At 42.0% G+C, this 24,487-nt stretch overlaps 2 protein-coding genes across 6 annotated transcripts in view; both read right to left on the bottom strand.

Moving 5' to 3' along the window:
- LOC121956318 (thyroid hormone receptor alpha) overlaps window positions 1–17,009 on the bottom strand; it is a 114,796-nt gene extending 97,787 nt beyond the window's left edge. The window contains exons 1-3 of one of the 3 annotated variants that reach the window (XM_088069326.1): window positions 16,671–17,009; window positions 15,009–15,103; window positions 3,100–3,178 (exon numbers count right to left, since the gene is read on the bottom strand). The gene's annotated coding sequence lies outside the window, so the exon portion shown is untranslated. The remainder of the gene's footprint in view (window positions 1–3,099; window positions 3,179–15,008; window positions 15,104–16,670) is intronic. The other 2 variants (XM_088069328.1, XM_088069327.1) reach the window with 2 other exon arrangements.
- A 519-nt stretch (window positions 17,010–17,528) lies between these two features.
- Window positions 17,529–24,487, bottom strand: part of LOC121956683 (vesicle-fusing ATPase) — a 39,893-nt gene continuing 32,934 nt past the window's right edge. For 2 of the 3 annotated variants that reach the window (XM_088069318.1, XM_088069319.1), the window contains 5 exons: window positions 23,551–23,685; window positions 23,034–23,147; window positions 22,355–22,410; window positions 22,003–22,060; window positions 17,529–19,437 (listed from right to left, as the gene is read on the bottom strand). In XM_088069318.1, coding sequence (XP_087925444.1) covers window positions 22,030–22,060; window positions 22,355–22,410; window positions 23,034–23,147; window positions 23,551–23,685 — 336 coding nt within the window. In that variant the 3' untranslated portion in view covers window positions 17,529–19,437; window positions 22,003–22,029. The remainder of the gene's footprint in view (window positions 19,438–22,002; window positions 22,061–22,354; window positions 22,411–23,033; window positions 23,148–23,550; window positions 23,686–24,487) is intronic. The other variant, XM_042505040.2, reaches the window with a different exon arrangement.

Below are 24,487 nucleotides of genomic sequence, written 5' to 3'. Positions count from 1 at the left end.
AAGCTTTTTTAAAGAAAACATTTTGACTCTTTTTTTTTCTTCAAGAATTTTTAGGGATTTTTGGCGAAAACATGCCTTCCAAACCCACTGGCCCGGGGAAAATCCCCACAATGACAGACACCGTAAAACAAGAAAATTATCTTTGGTATTTTTAAATTTCCGATGGTCCTTGTACACATCATGTGTTATTACACAAGTTTGTGTGTGAAATTTCCATGACTTTTCCAAAACTTTAAACTGAAGTATCCGTGAGTCCTCACTGAGGCGTCACACAAACATTTCCCTCCTAAGAGCCAAACCGACAGTCAAGAACTGACTTTGCTGGTTTCAAAAAGCACTTACTTTCGTGTCTCTCGCAGGATGGTTTGCTGGAAGGCATCAGTCCTGCAGCCGGAGGTAAAAAAACACCTCGATGCATTCATGGACTCATCAGACAGCGTCGTCATCACACTGCGAAAACGCGTTGGTCTGAGCGAGTTCTAGACGAGGTTCCTCCAAACGTCTTGATGAGCTCGTGTCAAAGCACGTCTCGGCGTGTCATTAAAAAGATCTGGCTGAGACGGGGTGGAGCGGAGAGCCTGCAGGCACGCGGCCTTTTACTCCTACCTGGACGCTGCGTGCTGCGTCCTGCAGGTGTGACACAATTATCACACCCGCTAATCAAATGCTGATTACACTTACAGTATCTGTTACAGTTTCTGCCCGAAATACGCAGGCTCACCGCACAGCGTGACACAGGTACAACCAGGGAGCTGCGTCACATGACACTGACCACCATCTAATCTGTACCTGTGTGTGTGTGTGTGTGTGTGTGTGTGTGTGTGTGACTGAATTATGTTACATGGAGAAGCCTGGTTTCAGTCTTTCTTAGTTCCTTCCTGTACACTGGGGCTCAGTGACTAATTGGATCTTAGATTTGGATAATTGATTTGCATGTTTTCTTTAAAAAAAAAAAAAAAAGGCCTTTTTTGGCAATTTTTAACAATTTTTTGTTAAAATATTTTCTTTAAATTTGGCAATAAAAACATTTGGTTGATTTTTACAATGTTCTTTTTTTGTGTGATCTTTAAAGGAAATATTTTGGCTTTTTTATTTTTGAAGAAAAAATTCAAAAGTCATGGCCATTTTTCTTTAAACATATTTTAAAGAAAATTATACATATATTTAAACATATTTTTTTAAGAAAACATTTTGGCAGTTTATTTTATTTTTTGCAATTTTTGAGGAAAACATTTTGGCAGTTGTTTAATATGAATATTCTCCTATTCATTACTTTTTCCCCTATGCAGAATTTGAGAGTTTGAACAGGTATACAGGTGTATCTGGGATATTTTGGCTTCATTTTTGCATCATGAGGGAAAGTGAGGATGCGTCGCCCATCTTTAAACACAGTCTGCAGTCGTGTTACGGCTTCGCTTTCATGACGCTGACTGTCGTTTTGTGCTTTATTTTGAAAAAACTATCAATTCATAAACTGTTTAGGCACCAATACGGTTTAAAAGTATCATTTTGGCACCAGTGTCAAAAAAACAAAAACAAAACGATACCCAGCCCGAGTGCGCAGCATGCACCGTGTTTCCACATTACCACAGTTAGCCAGCTGTCCGTCAGCAAAGCCACTGAAAATTCTAAAAAACACAAAATATTTACATCACAAAACCGAAATTACACCACCAATAAAGAGATGGTGCTTTCAAAGTCAGCGCTGACGCTCACCGAGGCCACGAAGGGCTGGACTAAAGAGAAACGCCTTTTGTATTTCACGTCTAACCTTCATTTGACCACGAATAGTCCCATCGAGCCAAGAAAGTAACATGATGAATTTCACATAAAGAACAAGAACAAAAAGACAGCCGCAAAAAGTTAAAAAACAAACAGCAGAAAAATTTACAGACAAGCAACAAATTTAAAACGAACAGACAACTAGCAGCAGTCGGAGACCATACCTGTGCGTCATGTGTTCAAAAAAACTACAAAAAAACCTAAAAGCTGATGAGTCCAGTTTAAGATGACTCTGCAAAAACTCTAAAAGCACTCTGACCAAAGACAGCGCAGGCTCGAGGAACGACATATCTCTGTACTAAAGTTGTCGGTAGAACACAAATAAGATAAGTTTAGGTCAAATGGCCTCATAAAGAAAAGTGAACCGCTGTTCCAGTCTCCGGTCGGACAGAGAAGACCAACTTTCTCTTTCAAACTGCAAAGATGTGTGCAGAAAAAAGGCAGTGCAGCCTGCTACACTGAATCCAACATTTTCCAGGAAAAATGTTTTAGCATATAAAATGTCTCTGTAGTCAACGCTGACAAACGCGTCGCTTAAATCTGTTTTTTTCTTGCACTAAAAGAGAAACAGTGTTTTTTTCTATTGTAGAAACTTTAACCTTGAGCTTTTTGTAAGACACTTGATGTGATGTTTAAAGACAGATTGTTTCCTAAGGAAAAAAACAGGTATTTGTAAGTTGAGACTTGTTCAATGTGATGTAAATCATCAGCTTTCTACCTGAAAAAGCACATCGTTTTTCAGTCTAATTCACAGAGATTCCTCAGAACCACATTAAAAACACACTGCAGCTCCTTCACTTGGTACAGATGAGGCAGAACTATAGAAAATGGAGCCGTCTGCATTAAAATGAAAGTTTGCATTGCCAATTTTGCAGCACTAATTTTTTATATAAATAGTGAATAAAATAGGACCCAATATGGACCCTTGCAGGACACCATGTCGTACATTTAAAAAGCAAGAAAACCATCAGCTAGGAAACTTTGCACTCTATCGCTCAGGTACTTTCCTACGTGAACCACCTTCTGTAACAAAACATTGTGGTCAAATGATGAAAAGAAGGCCAGACGACATCCCTAATAGTGATTATGATTTCTGCCACAACCCAGCAGCCCTTGTTGTATGCAAAGCTTTCTAATAAACCTGTTCCAGCCTGCAGAGATTTAAAAAGTCACACTCCTCCTCTCGATACGAGCGCCGGCACAACGGCGAATCAAACAGCTGCTCCTGGTTCGTTCATTGCAGGCTGAATTTAACAGAGTTTGGTTTTACAAACAAGCCCACAAACAGTCGGCGAAGATGAAGAGAAGTGAACCAACCTGGTGCCGTGAAGACGGAGGCCGGTCTCGCTCGCTGACACAAACATCAGATGGTGGTGAAATGTCTCTGCGGCAAAATCTGCAAAATCCAGTGGGAAAAAGTTACCCTCAGATGTTTTTCGTCTTGAAAATGTGGCATTAAGACGGAGTCTTTCCCTCCTTTCAATTAGTTATTCCGATCGATAAAGAAATCTATTTAAATGAGGACTACAGAGCCGGACGGCTGCTTATTGATCCGCCTCATTATCACTGTAAACTCACCAGGGACACCAGCTCTGGATGAATCACGTGAAGCTGCAGAGTATATAGGACAGCACTGTGTGTGTGTGTGTGTGTGTGTCTGTGTGTGTGTGTGTCTTTGTTATACTTGTTAAGCTGATTTAGTTTAAATGAAAAGGGAGAAAAAATCTACTCATGATCTGAATGTTCAGACTCTTTATAAGAAGGTCAACTCGTGCCTCAAGTCAGATCACATGGCTCCAGCGTTTCCCCAGCTCGTCTAAAAACAGTCGTCTCCTCCGTCTCTCTGCTGCCAGCTCTGACTTCAGCCTGAGCCTCAAACCGACGAGGCAAACGGCGGCTCTTAATGCCGCGGTGGAAGAGAGGAGCCGCCAAAACCGCTGGCCCGTGGCAAATCCTGCACCAGGACTTTACAAAAAAACGTCTAAATTACTAAACAAACATCACGTTGACCCAAAGCTGACCTTCACCGTCGGGCTGCGTGTTACTTCCACTCCATTTACCGCCTATGGAGAGTCTGGCTGCCGCCACTTCCACATACATGTCGCCGCCGCAGGCTGCCATTTCTCTTCTCTTCAATCTTATTTACCATCGAGCAGAAAACACTCACTTAAACATTCAAAAAGTCTGTTTTTACTGTAAATATGCAAAAAAAAAAAGAAAAAAAAAACAGAATGCACGGACAGATAGCTCTCTTTGTTTAATTCATCAGTTTAACTGCAGTCAAACCTGAATGACTGAAACTCTGTCGACCTTTCGGTTGTTGTTGAAGAAAAAAATGTGCTGTTATTTCTAGATTGTGAACCTTTAATTCTGAGCAAATGAGCCTGATTTCTTTCAAAAACATGGCAAGAAGAAGAAATTTAGTTAGATATAACTGAAAAATTAACAAGAATTTAGCTGGGAAACAAGACACAAACCAACACAATCAAGAATATGATTCTGGAACATTTTTTTTGTAACACGGTTACAAGTGATACGAAAATGACCAAGAATTTAGTGTAAAAAAAGGTAAAGAAAATAAGTACAAAAAAGGGGTTAAGGAAAAAAACAAGGAAATGACCTGAAAAAGTTCATAAAAAGAATAATAGATCTGTTACATAATTTTAAATACATAATTATGATATTTGTCCCTTAAAAAAATCATAATTTTCTAAATTTATTAATTTCTTACAACTTACAGAACATTTATTGCAAAGCTGCTCATTGCATTTTTGGCTTTTTTTTTTATTATTTATTTTTGAGCACTTAAGATTTTCAGCAGATTTTCCGCACCACAGCAACCAGACGCAGACCGGACCAGAACGGTGCGCGCAGCAGAGTGCACATCCGCAGCCCGTTTCAGAAATGGCCCGGGACTTCAATGGTTAATGGACTGCACTTGTTTAGCACCTTTCTGGTCTTTTTGACCACTCGAAGCGCGTTCACACCACAGGTCAGTTTCACGCGTTCACACACGCCGGTGGCGCGGTGTCACGGACCGGGGGACGGCTCGCGGACCGGACACCGGTCAGCGGAGGCTCCTCCGTGGCGAAAACGCGCGGCGGGACTGACACAAAGCAAATAAATGTCCACAGGTTCGATTACTGATCCGTCCGTTAAACCGGAGCGTTATCATTAACCCTTCGAGCCCGGCGTTGAGACTAAACTGCTCCACTTTCTGTAAAGCGTCTAAATCTGAGCCCGTGTGTGATCGTCTTACTCTTTTCGGTGAGAGCTCCCGGCCGCGCCGTTCACGGGGATGTCTCCGGTGTCTCGGTATCCAGCCTGGAGATCGGGTGTTTTTACGGGACGTTGTTCGATAAATCCGCGATGACAGATCCGATATCGCGTGTCTTCCGTCCATATTTTAATCATATTTCGGTGATGAGAGTATACTAGCATCGATGCTAAACGCCATATTGGTTTCCCATAGTTCCTTTGGAGGGGTCAGAGTTTGTTTTGGTCTTGTCCACCAATCGGAAGACGATCCGACTCTTTGTATCCGCTTACGTTGCCATACGTCATCTGAAGCAAACTGCACTGTGATTGGTCTAATCCAGTGGTGGCGCGGACACTGTCCCGGTGGCGCGGACACTGTCCCGGTGGCGCGATGTGACAGACGGAGGGGGGAGAAGGTCGTGGACCGGTCACCGGTCAGTGAAAGCTCCCTCCGCGACGAACAAGCTTACACAGGTGCGTTTACCGACCCGTCAGTTAAACCGGAGCGTTATCGTTTCACCGGGATCTGCACCGACGACTCTGACGTGCGGGCGCGTATCCTGCAGCTACTGTCCTCCCTCCTCCGTCCCAGAGCACTCACTGCCGGTCAGTCCCGCAGCAGGCTCCCGCCACGGTCCCAGCTGCAGACCCACGCCACTCACGTCCACACCGGAAATGAACCGCGTATGCGCAAAGCTTAAAGAGCGGGATGTAGATGAAAATGTTTTTGTCACAGTCGAGCTAAAGTAAATAAAAAAAAGTACATCATCATTTAAGTCCTTACCCTCACTGAGAGGACACCTGCGGAGTTTATGCATCTGTGTTTCCATAGTTCAAAATCATTGATTTACAAACACAACAGTGTTTTTAAAGACTCACTTCGTTATAGATTACCTTCCTGTAAGTGCAGTACAGCTATTTGTAATCTAAGGAGTAATCTGTAGCCCACTTCTTCCAACTGCAGCTAGCCACACATAGCCTCGCGTTACACACACTCACAAGACCACGACGATGCAGTTACAACTTCAGAAAGTTCACACACACTGGATCAGCAAACAGACAACAAAACTATGGACACGTTTCTGGTACGTAAAAGTCAGGTAACTGATGCACCAGCTCCGCAGATATGATGAGAGCTATTTGCAGTTGAGCTGCGTCCTCAGTGTGTTGTGTGTGCTGGCAAAAGACAGCATGAAGACACGCAAATTAAAAAGGCACCTCTGACCTAAAAGAGAAGCCTGTAGACTTCTTTAAACGGAAACGTGATGGCCTCCTGCAACAAACCACCATCTCTGAGCATAGCGCCGTCTCCGAGCAGCGTCTGGAAGCATCATATATAGTTGCTCCAAGAGTTGCTAAGCTTGGAAAACCCCGTAAAATTGCTGTAGTGGGGCGGGTGTTACAGCGGCTGTACGAGCTGTGAGAGGAGGTGAAGTTGTTTTTGACTGAAAACCAAACAGATCTGGCTAAAGACCCGCATGATACTACGTGGCTTGCCTCTCTCTCCTATTTAGTGGATTTATTGGACCGGCTGAATGGCCTAAAACTTGCTCTCTGGCACGACCGCATCAGTTCTGGGAACTGCGACACGTTTCCCAGCCTTGCAGACTTCCTTGCCGATGCACCTGGCACTGATTTCTCCGCTCTTGTTTGCAGTTTGGGTCCTACTGCAAAGAGGACTACCGTGCATTCGCGTGGGTTCGAGACCCATTTCCCTGCTCGGCAGACGAGCAGGAGCAGCTACCTGAGCTGAAGAGTGACAGCAGACTGAAGCATCTCTTTGGCACCTCCCCTCTTTCGTCAGGTAGGAAAATAATAAGAATCTCTTTGCTGATTTTTGGAAAACTTGAGGCCGGCTGTGGCTCAGAGGCAGAGCGGCTGAACCTCAGACTGCTCCCGATGCTGCGCCATTGGCGCATCAGTGCGTGTGAATGTTTACCATGTACGGTAGCCTCGGCAGCCAGTGTGTGTGTGGATGTGTGTGTGAAAGGATGAATGTGACATAAAGACTGAAAGAAAAAAAACCCTGAAATGTTCAACATCATATACAGCAAGTTCCTGGTAAGTTTTGTTTTTTTTTCTCCATGAAGTCAAGCAAAAATTTAATAAAGAAATGAATAAATGAAAATAGTTAGTCGTAAACGTTCCTGCCATTATGACACTTTCTTTGCACTTTTTAATTAATCCATTTTACATGTGATCATTAAAATAAAATGCCAAAACAGATAATCTGCAAACTACCAAACATCGGCCCCAATAATCAGCCTGACCGATAATCTGTCGACCCCCAGTGACAATTTATATTTTACATGGAAATATCATACAATAACAGAATATACCGTTAAACTCAGACAGCGTGCTGCAGGATAACGATGAACGATGAACGCGCACCGCTTTAGTCCTGCAGTTCCACATCGTCTCGTTTATCGCATGCTTTTTTAAATTTCTAATTTCTAATGTCAGGCGACCGATGGATCTGTATTTGAAGTTTGTATACTGTCCAAGGTTTGCTGTCTTGTAATTTGAGCAGCTGGACACCCGAATTTCCCTTTCAGGGATGAATAAAGCCTCTTCTGTTCTAAATGTGTCATTGGCAGAGGAAGCGCTGACTCTGTAACGTTCGGAGGTTATCTGATAGAAAAACTAAAATCAGCGACGGCGCTGCTAACATGCAATTAATAAAAATCCATTAGAGCCGGCTCAGAGTAAACCTTCTCTGCTGGGGGTTTCCACGAGTCGGGCGGTTTGATCCCGGTCTTGACCTTTACAGCGTGGAGCCTCTCTCGTTTCCTTCCATCTTGTTCTTGATTCGCTGCTCGGCGTCTCCGTCCCATGTCTCCATCTCTGTCAGATGCTGAGAGCAGCAGGATGTCAAGAAAAGACTCTTTCAAAAGTCACGGCGTGAGCTTCACTGTACCAGACTGCCGAAAACCCCCCGAGGGGCGGAGGAGAGGCCTCGACCTCTCAGCAGAGGTTCACTCGGAGCGGGGAGTCCGTCCCTTTAATGTAATCTCTGGACCACTTCCTGTTGTGGCCACTCCCGACGCCGGTCTCGGTTCCTTTCTCCACAGGACAGCGAGTGCATGTGTGTGCGCGAGAAGGATCTGTGTGTACTCTCCGAGAACATTTGAGGGAGAATCCTCCCTGGAGGTACGAGAGCTTGTTACAAAGTCTTTCTCTCTTGCCGCCGAAGCAGTTTTTTTTTGTCTTTCCTTTTATCCACTGAAACAATACACGTCCCCCGAGACGCTGCTGACAGAGAGGAAGAGAGCGAGCAGCAGCACGACGAGGCGGAGGGAGGAGGAACAGAACACGGAGTGCCACCGCCGACTGACGGCAAACACGCCGCTGCTGACGGATGATGCCGTCCCCCCTCTGGGCCAATCAGAGTCATTTAAAGAGTGGCGGGACGCAGCGGCGTGCGTGGCGACCCTCCTGAGCTTCATTTAGAGTTTAGACACAGTTTATTGTGTCTTCGCTCACTTTGTTGACCTTTTGACCTCGTGCACAAACATCAGCGAACAGATAAACGACGACACACGACTTTTGTGTCACGCATCATTTAGGTTTGTTGGCTCGACATTCGTTTGTGAAATAATCTGTCGTGTATGTCGATCTTTGTGATCACCTGAGTTTAGTTTTAAGGTAAATAAAACATTCTCTTTAAAATTAACGTCCATATGAGACTCGCTCTGTCCCAGTCAGATTAGCTGGATTAAAGTCTGATCAGAGCTGTCTGCGACGACGAGTGAGTGATGGACGCGAAGCCGCCTCAGGGCAAATCACTGTAATTTCAAGACACGGAAACCCAGTGATGAGATGCATCATTTCCTCGAGGTTTGAGCTAATTTCATCACGAGTGATTGAGATATCGAATGTGACACAGACAGAACTTTTCTAAAGATTAGCATCCCCCGAAGTGTTGGTGCTGAAGACGCCTCGGAGCAGTGGTTGGAAATCAGATTTGTGATGTCTGAGGTACCATGAGTCACAAACGTGACAAACCAAAACCGCCGGGACTGATCTTCGTACTTAAGGATAACAGAGTTTTATCACGTTGGAGCTCATTGTTTTGGTTTTATTGACCTGAAACTTCATCATTTTCGTTCACATCCGAGCAGCCAAAAAGTCAATTATTCCTTTCATTACGAGAGGACAGTTTGTTTGGTTTTCCAAGACAAATTCCAGTCTTCTCTGCTTTATTCCAGACCTTAATATCTACAGGTCATTGGCCAGTTTTCGGGATAAAAGGCTCTAATTAAATCCCATTTATATTACCCTGCCTTTATCCCACATCGCTGACGGACACGGGGGATATCATGTGGCGTTCAGGCCCCCCTGCATTCAGCTAAAGGTTTTCTTAAAGGAAAAAACTGCTGAGGAGACAATTCTGCTAAACTGTAGGTACAATAAATAACAAACACTGGGTGAGGCCGGTGCGACGCCTAGGAGCACGCTCAAAACGCAGAGTCCAGTTAAGGTGTTTACATGACGGAGGAAATCAGCTTCCAGTCGAATTATCTGGCCGTGTTAGTCTGATTAAGAAATCCGATTTAGTCTGATCTACATGTTTACGTGGATTTTAAAAGTCCAGTTTGAGTCGGACTTTTTCTCATGGAAATGTACAGTGATCGCACACTCGCCATGCAAACAATGTGGCGCTTCAATCTGCGTTATGATACTGGTCATAAAGTAAAGGTTTCGGTAACCAGCTGTTTCAGATTTAAAGTCATTTTACAGTCTCACTCCAAAATAAAATGAAAAGTCGACTCACTGAACGTGATCATGGCAGGATCGCAGAGAGAGCGGGACCAACACGCCAAAGAAATCAGACCAGGTATGTTATTTTAAAGTTATTTTAAAGTTTCATGCAGCAGTGCATGTGCACATACAAAAAGTGTTTCCAGCCCTGAATAATCTTGTGATGGATGTTATGAATATTTTAGTGCATGTTCCATTTGCTGTAATTTGTGAACTGGTTGTTGCTGTGAATGAGGACAGAAAAATAACAACAGCAACAACAACAGCAACAACAACAACAACAGCAACAGCAATAACAGCAACAACAACAGCAACAGCAATAACAGCAACAGCAACAACAGCAACAACAACAGCAACAACAGCAACAGTAATAACAGCAACAACAACAGCAACAACAACAGCAACAACAACAACAGCAACAACAACAGCAACAACAACAACAACAACAACAACAGCAACAACAACAACAACAGCAACAACAACAACAACAACAACAACAACAACAACAACAGCAACAACAACAGCAGCAACAACAACAACAACAACAACAACAACAACAGCAACAACAACAGCAACAACAACAGCAACAACAACAGCAACAACAGCAACAGCAACAACAGCAGTAACAGCAACAGCAACAACAACAACAGCAACAACAGCAACAACAGCAGCAATAACAGCAACAACAACAACAACAGCAACAACAACAGCAACAACAACAACAACAACAACAACAACAGCAACAACAACAACAACAGCAACAACAACAACAACAACAACAACAACAGCAACAACAACAACAACAACAACAACAGCAACAACAACAGCAGCAATAACAGCAACAACAGCAGCAACAGCAACAATAACAACAGCAGCAACAGAGGTAATCAGCCAAACTGTCATGACAATAATCCAGCTGTAATAAACAGCCGATATTTAAAATCTAGCAAAGCTAAAATATGCAAAACATCTCAGAAAGCGAGCGCGCACTCGCAGCTTCACACAGAGTTCAGCGTGGGGACAGAGAGCGGAGGTAAAAAGTTTACGGAGAGGGAGAGCCGGGACAAACAGTCCGCCTCGGGGAGAAACTGTTCCACTTTGTGCCGTTAACAGAGGAATCTCAGTCAGGCACTTACTTCATTCTGCCGCTCCTAATCAAATCATGAAACTTTAACTCCTCTGAAAATGACAATAATGTCTGCAAACACATGCACATGCACGCTGCAGAAACAAACAGCCTGATGCAGCAGTCAGAGTCGAGTTTTGGGGAAATGTTCCGGTAAATCGCAGCAGTAACCACATTAAAGCTCCGTGTCACGGGCCTACAACAGCACCGCGCGTCTCTGCTGCCATGTAAGACCCACTTTCTCACTCATTTCCTGTCAGATGGAGGCAGAATTGTCCGGGCTCACTTGTGTTTAATTGTGTGTGTGTGTGTGTGTGTGTGTGTGTGTGTGTGTGTGTGTGCGCGCGTGTGTGTGCGTGCGCCTCGTTCTGGAGCTGAACACGAGAGTGTGTGTATTTAATAAAGATGTTCCTGCCTTCACAGAAAAGAACAGAACATTCCTCAGACGCTGGTACCAACGAGGAGCCCCGAGGCTCTGCACTGATACCCTGTGTGTGTGTGTGTGTGTGTGTGTGTGTGTGTGTGTGTGTGTGTGTGTGTGTGTGTGTGTGTGTGTGTGTGTGTGTGTGTGTGTGTGTGTGTGTGTGTGAGTGTGTGTGTGTGTGTGTGTGTGTGTGAGAACAGAAGCTGTACAGCCTGTTTTATATTGTACTGAGTCAGGTATTATCATGTACACCACTGATACTTAACTTACGGCCCATGGGCCAAATCTGGCCCCCAATAGGGCCCCCCACCCTCAACCATTTTTCTAAATGTCTTTAAATCAGAGAACATCCTAAAATCCTAAAATGTTCTAAAATCTGAGAACTGTCCTAAAGTCCTAGAAACGTCCTAAAAGCAAAGAAATGTCATAAAATCTAAAAAAAAAAAAAAATTTAAAAAAGCCTGACAGGCCCTCAATGATCCTCATGGGCCCTCAGTGATCCTGATGGGCCCTCAGTGATCCTGAAGGGGCCCTCAGTGAGCATGACAGCCCTCAGTGAGCCTGAAGGGCCCTCAGTGATCCTGACAGGCCCTCAGTGATCCTGATGGGCCCTCAGTGATCCTGATGGGCCCTCAGTGATCCTGAAGGGGCCCTCAGTGAGCATGACAGCCCTCAGTGAGCCTGAAGGGCCCTCAGTGATCCTGACGGGCCCTCTGTGAGTCTGACGGGCCCTCAGTGATCCTGATGGGCCCTCGGTGAGCCTGAAGGGCCCTCTGTGAGTCTGACGGGCCCTCGGTGAGCCTGAAGGGCCCTCGGTGAGCCTGAAGGGCCCTCTGTGAGTCTGACGGGCCCTCGGTGAGCCTGAAGGGCCCTCGGTGAGCCTGAAGGGCCCTCTGAGTCCGACGGCCCTCAGTCAGCCAGAGGATCGGCTCTTATGGGTCGATGCTGCTTTGGCCTCATTCAAACTGTCATTTCTTCATCTTTCTCTCCTTTTAACTCAGATGAGCTTTTATTGATGAGATGAATCTTTATGGATCAGATTAAGTCGGTATTGATAAGATAAGATAAGATAAGCCTTTACTGAGCCCGGCAGGCGATACGCAGGTGCTGCAGCAGCACAAGGACACAGAGAACAGAAAGAGAAAGAGAAGATGCTGAGAAGTTTATGAAATAAACTAATAACAGAAATAACAATAGACATTTTTCCTGTAATTTTCTTGCACGTTTTACTAATTTCTTGCAAGTTTTGGGGTCATTTCTTCCTCATAATATGTTTAAAAATATCATTATTATAAAATTATTATAATTTTAAGCACTTTTTCCAGTGTCTAGGATTTTGGTCTTTTTTTTTAATTTTTAAAATGTATTTATTTATTATTTTTGATCCTTCTCACGTAATTTCCTTGTACTTTTTACTAATTTCTTGCTAATTTTTGGGTCATTTCTTCCTAAATATATATTTAAATTTATATTTATTATAATTTAAAGCACTTTTTCCAGTTTTTACGATTTTGAGATTTTTCTTTCAATTTTTAAAATTTAGTTATTATTTTTAAAAATAATTCTCAGGTAATTTTCTTGTACTTTTTTCACAAATTTCTTGCTAATTCTGGAGTCATTTCACATTGCACATTTCCTTGTTTGAATTTTTTTTTAAGAATTCCAGCCATTTTGCTCGGGTTTCAAAGGGTTAAACGCTTGTCGTCAGAGTACTCTGCACTGAAAATAATGACGAGCTGCAGCCTGCTGTTTGTGTTTTGTGTCAGTGGTTATTTAATTGAATCTTTGGCTCCAAAGAACAAAATGTTCCCGTGGACACGTTAAGCTGGAGGACGCAGGTTACGTGAAATCAGCGCGCTGACTCGCCGTTTGTGTAAACTAACTAACTGGATGTGTGAGTCAAAGCTCCTCCTCCGCTCCACATGCGTGACGTCAGCGGGCCCCGGGACCCCGGGGACTCGGCCAGCCTCCACAGCCCCTGTTATGTAACTGGTTTCTGTCAGACTGAGGCAGGCAGGGAGGGGGCGAGAGACTGGTTTTCTTCCTGTCTCCTCCTCCTCCTCCTCCTCCTCCTCCTCCTCCTCCTCCCCACTCGCTATACATTAAGCCTCAACCTCAGAAAACCAGGCCGCCGCCTTGCAGCAATGAGCTATGGGAAAAGAGGGGCGGGGGAGGGGAGGGGGTGTTAGGAAGGGACGTCAAAAGAGGTCACGTCTGGCTGCGGGCGGAGATTATGGCTTTGTATGTAAACATACATACATACATGTAGTATTTCTGCGATCTTTGGCTCGTTATTCATGGCAGTTATGATTTCTTTAACCCTTTAAAAGCTGAAAAAAAATGGGCTTCTTTAAAACACGAGAGAAGTAATTACAAATTTACAAAAGTTAGCAAGAAATGAGTAAAAAATACAAGAATATTAAACGAAAATAAGTTAAAAAAAAAAAAGAAAACATTACTTTATAAATCAATTACAATAATAATAAATAGAATTTTTCCGTAGCTGTTCTCTCTGTGGAACATTTCTTACCAAGTTGCAAATTAACTTGACCTAATTAAAAACATGAGGAGAAAGAAATTACAAATACCCAAATGTTGGGAAAAAAGACTAAAAACTACAAGAAAATTACATGAAAATGAGTTTAATTTTTTTAAGTGCTTAAAAATTGTATTAATTCTTTAAAATCATTTGAAACATGTAATTATGATTATAATGCGAGAAATCTGTAAAAAAAAAAAAAAAAGTACAAGAAAATAAAATATAAAATAAAAAGAGCAATAAAAAAGATTACATGAAAATGTGCTTAAAATGTATAATAATTCTGTAACTTAATTTAAAATATGTAATCATTTCTCCCTAACGTTTGTCCTTTTCCATAGACATTTTTCCCAAGCTTTTTGATTGATGATTTTTTTATGTTTTGCTTTGACTAAGTAGCTCATTACCTTTTTCCCACGTTTTTGAAATGAATTGCATCATTTTGCTCAGAGGTCAAAGGTTAAATACTCGAGAAAGCATCGGTCAGAAACACGTTTCATGTTATGCACATAAAGTTCCTGCCACATATTATTTGTATGTTGAGGTTTATTTAGCCTGGTGTCATTTCGCTTTGTGTCACTGCTGTGAAGCTTCGTTCTGAGAGAACACACACACACACACACACACACACACACACACACACACACACACATTAATAAATCTCTGCATGGTTACAGAAAACTAATAAAAGCCAGCGGCTGCCAAAATCAGATCTGGGTTACTGGGGGAAACTCTTGTAAACAAGGTGAGTGCTTCCTGAGTAATTTCATGTCGGCCGGCTCTGTGCACTCCGGGGAAATATTATTTTTGGTTCCCGTTTCACACTCTGTTCTGGTTTTACGAGAGTTTTTTGTCCTTCCTGTGCAGGAAACTTCCTACATGAAGACATCACGTGTGCACTCTTCACCGGATTCAAATGACAAATGAGTCATGGCATGTCAAAAAAGGTCGCAGCTCCTCCGCTACGATATTATTTGCTTGCAAGTAAAAGGTGGCGTGACAGGCTCTGCTGCCCGCTGTGAGGCGGAGGAAGCTTTACTGTCAGCGTGACATTTGAGGTCCAGAAGTGAAAAACCTTTAATCCTAAATTTAACCTGATGTGTGTCTCCGTCACCTACCTGAAGCCACGATGTCTCCACCTGTAGCTCTGGAGCCAAACTCGTACAATCACGTCTGACGGTCCAACGCTGACGCGGACGATGCTGCCTTCATCCTGAAATTTAAACACAAAAAATGAATCCAGGGACGCTCAACTTGCTTTGGGGTCGTTTTTTGAACTTTAGGACATTTTTTTTATTTTATTGTCTTATTCATAACTTTTATATAAGCAGAAAAAAATCTTGAGATTCTAAAATTATTTTTTAAGACTGTCTTTGCTGAGATCTGCAGCAGCAAAAATTACAGTCAGACAACATTTTTTGCAAGTTTCTAGGGTTTTATGACATTTCTGTTTTTGCAGTTTCTGGCTGTGATGAATTGTATCATTTTGCAGATTTTTGTTTTTTTATGGCCCACCATTTAGAAGGCATGTTTTCTTTAAAAAATCCCAAAATTGTGTTAAGGAAAAACATTTTTTTAAATAAATTAAAAAAATTAAGTTTAAAGAAAAACTATTGCCCAAAATTTCTATGGAAAAAGCGCCAAAAAATGTAAAAAAAATCACCAACATTTTTCAGAGAAAAAAATATGCCAACAAAAAGAAAGAATCATTCTAAAGAAAATTTAAAAATCTCCCAAAAAAGTTTAGAGACAAAGTAAAATCTGCAGAATTTTTTAAAACATTTAAACAAAAAAAATCAACAATGTTTTTTACAGAAAAAATAGAGATAAAGAAAACCTGCAATTAAAAAAAAAACAATTAAACAATTCTGTTTAAAAGAAAAAAAAACTGGAAAAAAATGCCAATTTTGAAACTATCACCAAACATTTTAGAGGGGAAAAAAATCACCAAATGTTTTTTTCAAAGAAAACACACCTTTTAACATGTTTTCCAGTTTTCTTTTAAAAATGAGAGTAATTTCTTTTGTGACAGGGGTCCGGGGGTCCAGCCCCCGTGAGCTAAAATCCTAGAAGCACCCCTGGTTTTCACTAATTCCACTTTATTTTTGCAATAAATGTTAAATTTCATTGCATTTGCAGCCCACTGATACTAATAACTTGAGGAGAAACGCGGAGCTCCGCTGTCACACACGCAGGACGGACAGGAGGTCTCCAGGAGCCCCCCGTGGCACAGTCTGCGCAGACCTGCGTGGATCTGTGACAGCAGAGGAATGCGGCCGGTGGCGGTGCAGCGTATCACGCAGAGGGGCCGTATATCCAAGTACATACCGCGGCGGCAGCAGCCTATAGACTGCCTATATGTTGGCTCAAAGCCCGATCTCTGCACCGCCACCTCCGCCTGGATAACATCTCTCACGCGCACAGACTGCGCGGCCATGTAGGGCAGAGTGGAGGTTAACAGGTCTCTGACTGCAACGATCGCGCGCTCTGGAGCCCTACCTGACCTAGGTGCATCAACACAACCCCGCGACAGGAAGCACATGGCTTCAGCTGCAGCGGCTCTTCCTCACGCGGCTGCCGGAGGAGAGGTCCGGAGTCCCGGGGCCGGTGCGCGGCCGGTTCGCGTTAACCTACATGTATACAGTAGAGTACAGTAAGCGGCGGCGGCGGGCCGGTGCAGAGCGGAGCAGCGGCCGGGTTGACATGAGGACAGCGCTCACGTTGCACCGCCGCCCCGTAAAGCACCGTCACCGTATGTGGCTCCGTGCAAACTCACTCACCGGAGCTCCACTCGCGGAAAAGATCCTCCCGAGCCGCCGACATGAAGCCCAAAAAAACCAGCCGGAGCGGAGAAACGGCGGCACAAACAACAGCGAGTCCAGCCGCCGGTGAGGCGTCTCCAACGGCGCAGCTAACGCGTGTCCCTCCCGGTGGTCGCTCCCCGGTCAGTCCGCTGCGAGCAGAGAGGAGACGGGGACTGCCACTGCCATGTTCGCGCTCCGCACGGGAACTCGAGCGTGTTACTTAGCGCTGCGTGCTCGGTCCTCCCCCCGCCTGTACAGTACGGGTGAATGCGGGTCAGCAGCAGCAGAGAGCCGACACACGCGCACGCGCGTGCACACACACACACACACACACACACACACACACACACACACACACACACACACACACACACACACTTCTTCGGTAGGCACCAGTCCGCCCTCTACCGGCCCGATGGTGGCGTTACAACGGGGGGTTGCATAATCCCGAGAGCCCGGAGAGTTAACCCTTTGAAACCTCAGCATTGGCTTGATTTCTTAAAAAATAAAATAAAATAAAAAAAACACAGCAATGAGCAGCTGTTGAATAAATGACTCCAAAATGAACAAGACATTAGTGAAAAAAAAAGAAATTATAAAACCATACACAAAATTGACCCAAAACCGTTAACATTTATCCCTAGGTTTTTATAAAAAATGAGAATCGGTGAGAGACATTTTATTTTTTAATATTTACATACTAGTGCTGATAGTGCACTGTTACTGTATTTATTATTTATTTATTTATTTATTTATTTATTTACATTTTGTGCTGGTATTTATGATTCTGATAAATAAATAAATAAATGACATCATAAGAGGCAGCTGGACAACTGTTTTTCCTGTGCATCGGTGCTTTTTATTGCAATAATACATCTGCATGTTGTTATATATTTACACACACACACACACACACACACACACACACACACACACCAATGGTCCAGACAAAACAAGAACATGGACAAAGCACTGAACACATGACATGAGAAAAACCCACAAATTAACCACCAACTGTTGAAACCTGGACACACACACACACACACACACACACGCTCACATTCAAAAACACTACCTGCCAATCACACACACACACACGCTCTGACACACTGGACACATGCAGCGTTTAGTTGCCCACACATGCACACCCACCGCTGAGATACTGAAGGTTCTTTAGACTCGATGTTAAAAGTGCAGAATATTTTTTAATCGTTAACACTGATTTTTTAGCGACACGAGCTCGACTGAACTGAACTGCACGCAAACACAGACAGACGGCCAACAATCCAACATTTACGTCCACGGTTACAGCAACCCGGGAAAGAAGAACCATACTGATACAGAACCAAACAGACCTGTCGTTTAAAGGATCATCCTCATGATATACTGCTTCTGTCTATATATACTATGTACAGAACATGAACATACTGTGTGTTTAAAGGGTTAACATTCACACATGAAACAGCTTCGTTTTTACAGCCACTACAGCAGAGACGCTCGACTCACTTCCCTCAGGGGCCACGTTTACAAAACGACAGGAAGCCAGGGGCCAGCCGGGACTTCAGGACATTTTCCGGACTTGAGGACATTTCTAGGATTTTACGTTTGTAAGATTTTAGGACGTTTTCCGGATTTTATAATATTTCTCCAATTTTAGGAAATTTCTAGTGTTTTAGAACATTTCTAAGATTTTAGGATGTTTCCAGGACTTGAGAATATTTCTGGGATTTTCCGACATATACTGTATACGATTTTAGGACGTTTCCCAGATTTTAGGATATTTCTCGAATTTCAGGACATTTTTAGGACTTTAGGACATATCTGTGATTTTAGGACCTTTCTAGGATTTTAGGACATTTTTCAGATTTTAGGATATTTCTCGAATTTAGGACATTTCTAGGACTTTAGGAGGTTTCTTGGATTTGAGAACATTTCTAGGATTTCAGGATGCTTTCTGATTTTAGGACATTTCTTGTATTTTCGGACATTTCTAGGATTTAAGGATGTTTCTCGTATTTTAAGACGTTTCTCAGATTTAGTACATTCCTAGGGTTCTAGGACATTTCTAGGATTTTAAGACATTTCTCATAATTTAGGACATTAAGGCCTTTTTATCGGAGATGAAAAAATGTTTGCGGGGCCACTCGGCATGCCATCAGGGACATATTTGTCCCGCGGGCCGTAAGTTGAGTGTCACTGCTCTACATATTCACTAAAAGCCTCTCATAGATTCACATCTTAAATATTCTAATGGCTTGTGTCAGTTGTGTTTATTCTGCTTGTGAGGACACGTTTCGTACTAACACTAACTATCTTTAGCAGGACGAAGGAAATGCAACAAATACAACAAACACTAGAGCTGAAAACATACTTTTTTTGTTGGTTTTTTTACGCACGATGCACAAAACAGCACTTTTTACAATCATCTATTGCAGTTTTCTTTACAGATAACAGATTGTTTAACAGTACGACTTCCAGTAGTTTTGCTGTGATATGTCCATAAGTAGAGATGATGGTGGCGATGAAGAGGAGGAGGACAGTGATACGGCGGTACTGCCTACAGAAACATGCTGAGACCGAGAGCGTGTTCCTCTCTTTGAACGGGTGAGTATTTAGATGGACGGATGGACGGACGGAGGAAGACATCTTCTGCTTTTCCTCTTCCTCGTTTTGTCCCACTGACGGCGTGTTGACGGCGCGATGCTTCATCCTCCAGCTCCTCTACTCATAGAAGCTGCGATCACTAAAAAGGAGAAAAAGCAGAAGTTTTTTCAGTTTCCTGTTGGTTGTGTTGCAGTACTTCCTCACTAAAACGCTCCCCATTTAAAGGGACAGTTCACATTTTTTGAAGTGGAGTTTACAAGGTGCTTATAGTACATATACTACAGTCACTCAGTGTGTAACATACAGTGGATGTCAGGCGGCACGCGCCGAGTTTGGAGACGCAGGCTGGAATACCGTCACAGAAGAAGAAGAAAAGTACTGCTGAGGACGCAGCTAAACAGATTTGAGACAACATCATAATATTTTATATTTTTTAACATTTTGTATTTTGTACTTTTATTTGGTAAATTTACATGTTTTTCTAGTATATTCTTGATATTATATAATTTGTAGACATTCTTTCTCTCTTTATCTATCTATCTATCTATCTATCTATCTATCTATCTATCTATCTATCTATCTATTCTACAATCTGCTGCCACATATTAATTTTATACATTTGGAGCTGGACTGTTTATTAGTAGCACTATTTATATATATATATATAAAATATTTGGTCATTGATTGTACGACACTGTCAGTGTGCAGAGCGTACTCTGGGCACAGACGGAGCAGCAGAACATCAGATGCAGTGAAAGTGAAACTTAAACATTCAAGTTTGCTTTCACTGGCTTCTGCAGCAGCTGCTCCTCTCGTCCACTGTGACGTTGACTATGAAAACATAACAACCCAAACCCAAAAGTCGTGAACTGTCCCTTTAAGAGTGCCCATTTTTATCAACTCCAGAGTACTCACACAACACCAGCACAACGCTGGGCGGTGTCTTGAGTAAAATAAAAAACGGCGAGCTGGCTTTAACCGGCTATAAAACAAGAAGAGAGCCACAACAGAACAGCATCACTCACTGAACTTTACTGCACTCTACGCTGTGTACGGAGGGGCGCCAGAATACCGAACCACGGCAAGCCCGAAACCTCCGACACATCATCCAAAAATACTGATGAAAGATTTCACTGGAGCCCTGCAGGCTTTCACTCCACCGACTCTGGATTCAGGGTGACTGCAGGAATCAGACACTTAAATTTAATGCTTTTAAATCAGATTGCATCTGTCATTAAAAAGAATTATAAGAAGTCGGCTGGGGTGCAACTGACTCCTGAAACCTGCAGGACTTAAAATTATAATCAAAATATAAAATTTAAAACATGCTAAAAAAATCTTAACACTCTGAAGAATCACAGATGTTCAGAAATAAACACAGTTGAGCTACAATGAGTCAAAATATTGATTAAAACAATAACATATTGATGAAGGGGGAGTAAAAAATGCAATATGACATTTAGAATGTCATGTTCTATAAAATCAATAAATATTCTGAATGATTATGTGATCTGTCGGGGCAGACGCAGACTGTGTGAGATGCACCGGGCATAGAAATGTCAAACGTCCCTTTAAAGATCCTTTTAGCTAAAAACAGACGTGAAGATGAAGATGCAAAGAGCCTTAAAATATAACTGAGAGTATTTAAGTGACACTTAAACCTAAATTTCTGTAACAAACTACACGCTCAACGGATAAGAAATAAAAAACAGGGTTCCCAGACATATTCAAGGACAATTTTTCCCCAAAACTGTTATGTTTTCTTGCAACAAAAAAAAAAGAATAAAACAAATAAAAATAGAAAATACATGTTTAAATGAAGTATTTTGGTGATATGCTTTCTTTAAAAATCACCAAAAATGACACTAGTTGTCACAGCCAGAAACTGTAAAAAAAAAAAAAACAGAAATTATCATTGGATTTTCAAATTTCTAACAGACCTTGAACACATCGCATGTTACTTAACAGGTTTGTGAAATGAATGTGCATAATTTCCTCCAAAACTGTCAAGGTATATTTCATTTTCAAAAGCTTTTCCAGGCCTGGAAAATGCTATTTGCAAATTCGTTGAGTTTTCCAATGTTTTTTTATGACTGTGCAACCCTACCAAGTATTAAAAAAAACACTAAAAAAATAAAATAATAAATAAAAAATTCACACATATATATGTGTATAAATATATATGTATTTTTTTTTAAGAATTTACATTTTGTACAGTGTTGTGGAAACATTAATTATGAATATATCTTACAACACATTTCAATTAATTGGGCATGAAGTGTCATCTGTAATTTCAGTTACTATCAGATCAACATTAGATTAATAATTGAGCAGCGTGGAATTACCAAAATCTTGCTCAGGGACAAAGGAAATACAGCAAAAACACACATTAAAGACCACTTTTATACACTTTTATAAATAATTTATGATTTAATTTTCTATGTTACTTTTGGTTTTCAAGCACTTGTGAGAAAAATAAAATAAAAAATGCGATTTTTTATGAATTTCTGACAGGGACACAACAACAGCTGAAGAATCACCTGTACGTGTGTTTCCAGTGAAATGCACTAAAACACCATTTAAAAATGCAATAAAAAAAAACAGGGAAATAAATGTAAATACTAGTCTGGTATCTAAGGGGGAACTACAGGTTTAGCACATTTAACTAGCGGCTCTAGTCTGGTGGTTCTGCTGTTGATCTTACCGGAGCTCAGCCAGAGAGACCGACTGCTTAAATTCGGATTTGATCGCCTTCGTTCAGCCTGGTGATCGCAGAATAAAACCGTTAAGGTCAGTAGGTAGTGATGGGGGGTTTGCCTGTCTGTTCACTGTGTGTGTGTGTGTGTGTGTGTGTGTGTGTGTGTGTGTGTGTGTGTGTGTGTGTGTGTGTGTGTGTGCAGCATTAATGGAGTCAGTCAATACGTTTATGGAAACAACAAACTGACAAAAAAGAAAACAAGTTTAAGGAGCAAATTAAGATGGAGATGCGAATAAAAGAGGAGGCGGGACGACAGAAATGTTAATGATTGTGATTGGTGCAGAGCGGCTGTACTCACGCCCCCTCGTCTCTGAGCAGAGACAGGAACTTGGACACTCTGTAGTCCTGGTCCATCTATAGAGACGCAGAGACAGAGAGAGCAGAGGGACAGACACTGAGCTGACTGCTGACACGAGAACTCACCTCACTGAAAAAGTTCAACAGTTTGAGAAAAACTGTTAATTTCTTTTCTTTTTTTTTTGACAAAACTTGACTTGAAACGTTCAAAATAATTTTTTCAATTTCAAAACAAACATTTGTGACAATGGTCAGAGGATTTTTTCCCCCACAAATTCATTATAACTTATTTTTTTAAATAAGTAGTTTTTTTATTTCATATTTATTACTTTAATTTCAGAGAATTTTTGAGGTTTTCCCCACAAATTTCTGATTCCAAAATCTCTGATAATATTCCCTTTTTTCTAATAAATTAGTTTTTTTTCTATGAATAAATACTTTATTTAATTATTTCTGTACAGAGAAGTTAAATGTTTACCTGATGTTGTTTATTTCTGTGTTTGTACATTCAGAATAATAAAAAAAAAGATTTTTATTCCTTTAATGTGTTCACACTGACTTTTTTAAAGCTGATTCTGACTCTGCCTGCATACCCAATTACCGTGTCATTTCCTGCAGTCCTCTTTTCTCTCCTGTAAATCTGCTGTCTAACATGTCACCGGTGACGCGTGCGTCCGTACCTGCAGCGACATCTCGATGAGCACCAGCAGCTTTTTGATGCCGATCCAGACTCGCTTCCCTTTGAGCTGCTGCGCGATGCTGGCGCGCTCTTTATCTGTGAAGCTCCCCAGCAGCTGCAAACACAACAAAGACGTCAGAAAAGAAAGGTGGAGCCTTTTTCATCGCCGCCTTCAAAACCCGCGACCGAAAAAAGCAAAACGAAGGAAGAGCGCCGGTGAAAAGATCTTTTAATTAGGTTTCTGCCCCTTACTTTTTTCTCTACCTTTAGTGAATGGAGCTTTTTCCTCACAAACACAGAGTACACAGTCGAGGCTGTGTGTGTGTGTGTGTGTGTGTGTGTGTGTGTGTGTGTGCGCGCTCTTGAGAATGCCGGATGGTTATGTATAATTCAACACATTCATCTGTGTGTCCTTGTATGAGCGGACAATCTTTACCTTCAAGCAACCGAATGTGTTGATTACATTAAAGTGAAGCCTGTGTGTGTGTGTGTGTGTGTGTGTGTGTGTGTGTGTATACCTCTAAAGCGTCGACTAGCTGCTCTCCAGTAGAGATGTTGGGGATGTGGATGGTGGTGCTGAAGGCGTCCAACATCTCCATCTCCTGCAGGACGTCCTTCCTGCTGGTGGTGCCGATGATGAGCAGCTTCCGACCCTGAAGACCAACAAACGCTTTATTCTTCCTTCTGTTAATTACGACGCACGAAAAATTCTCCAGTTGATCTCCACGATGCAGAATTATTATTCAAAGCGTAACACTCATGACTGTGAGTGTTAGAGAGCTCTAATCACAGTGATACTCAACTCACGGCCCGCGGGCCAAATCTGGCCCCTGATGGGGTGCCGGGTGGCCCCCTGACGTTTTCTAATTCACAATAAAAATAAAGTGATTGACACTGAGAATTGTTTTTGTACTTTTAGTCTCCATAAGGTGTCAGAGTGCATAAAACAGCATCAAATAGAGCTTGTTGATCAAAAAAGCGCCAGAGCAGGATCCCCCACACCCCCGACAGAGGACACAGCTGAGACACTGATGTCCTAAAATCATGAAAACAAGCAAAAATCCTTTAACTGTACTAAAATCCTATACTCCTAGAAATGAATTAAAATCCTAGAAACCTCATAAAATCCTTAAAACTTTACTAAAATCCAAGAAATACCTTAAAATTATAAAAACATCCCCAAAAATCCTAGAAAATTCTTAGCATCCTACAAATGTCAAAAAAATCATATATTTGTGCTGAAATAGAAAAAAACTTAAAATATCTAAAATCCAAAAAACTTCCTAAATCCTAAAAATGTCCGAAAATCTTAGAAATTCCCTAAAATCTAAGAAAGATCCTAAAATCTGGGAAATTTTCCAAAGTCTTGGAAATATCTTGGAAACTATCTTGGAAATCCTGGACATCCTGTAATCCTAGATGTGTCCAAAAATCCCAGAAATGTCCTTAAATCTT

The sequence above is a fragment of the Plectropomus leopardus genome, chromosome 18, assembly GCF_026936395.1.
Source record: "Plectropomus leopardus strain MGB_pleo_1.0 chromosome 18, ASM2693639v1, whole genome shotgun sequence".
Lineage (NCBI taxonomy): Eukaryota > Metazoa > Chordata > Actinopteri > Perciformes > Serranidae > Plectropomus > Plectropomus leopardus.
This window is presented reverse-complemented; position numbering and strand designations above follow the sequence as displayed.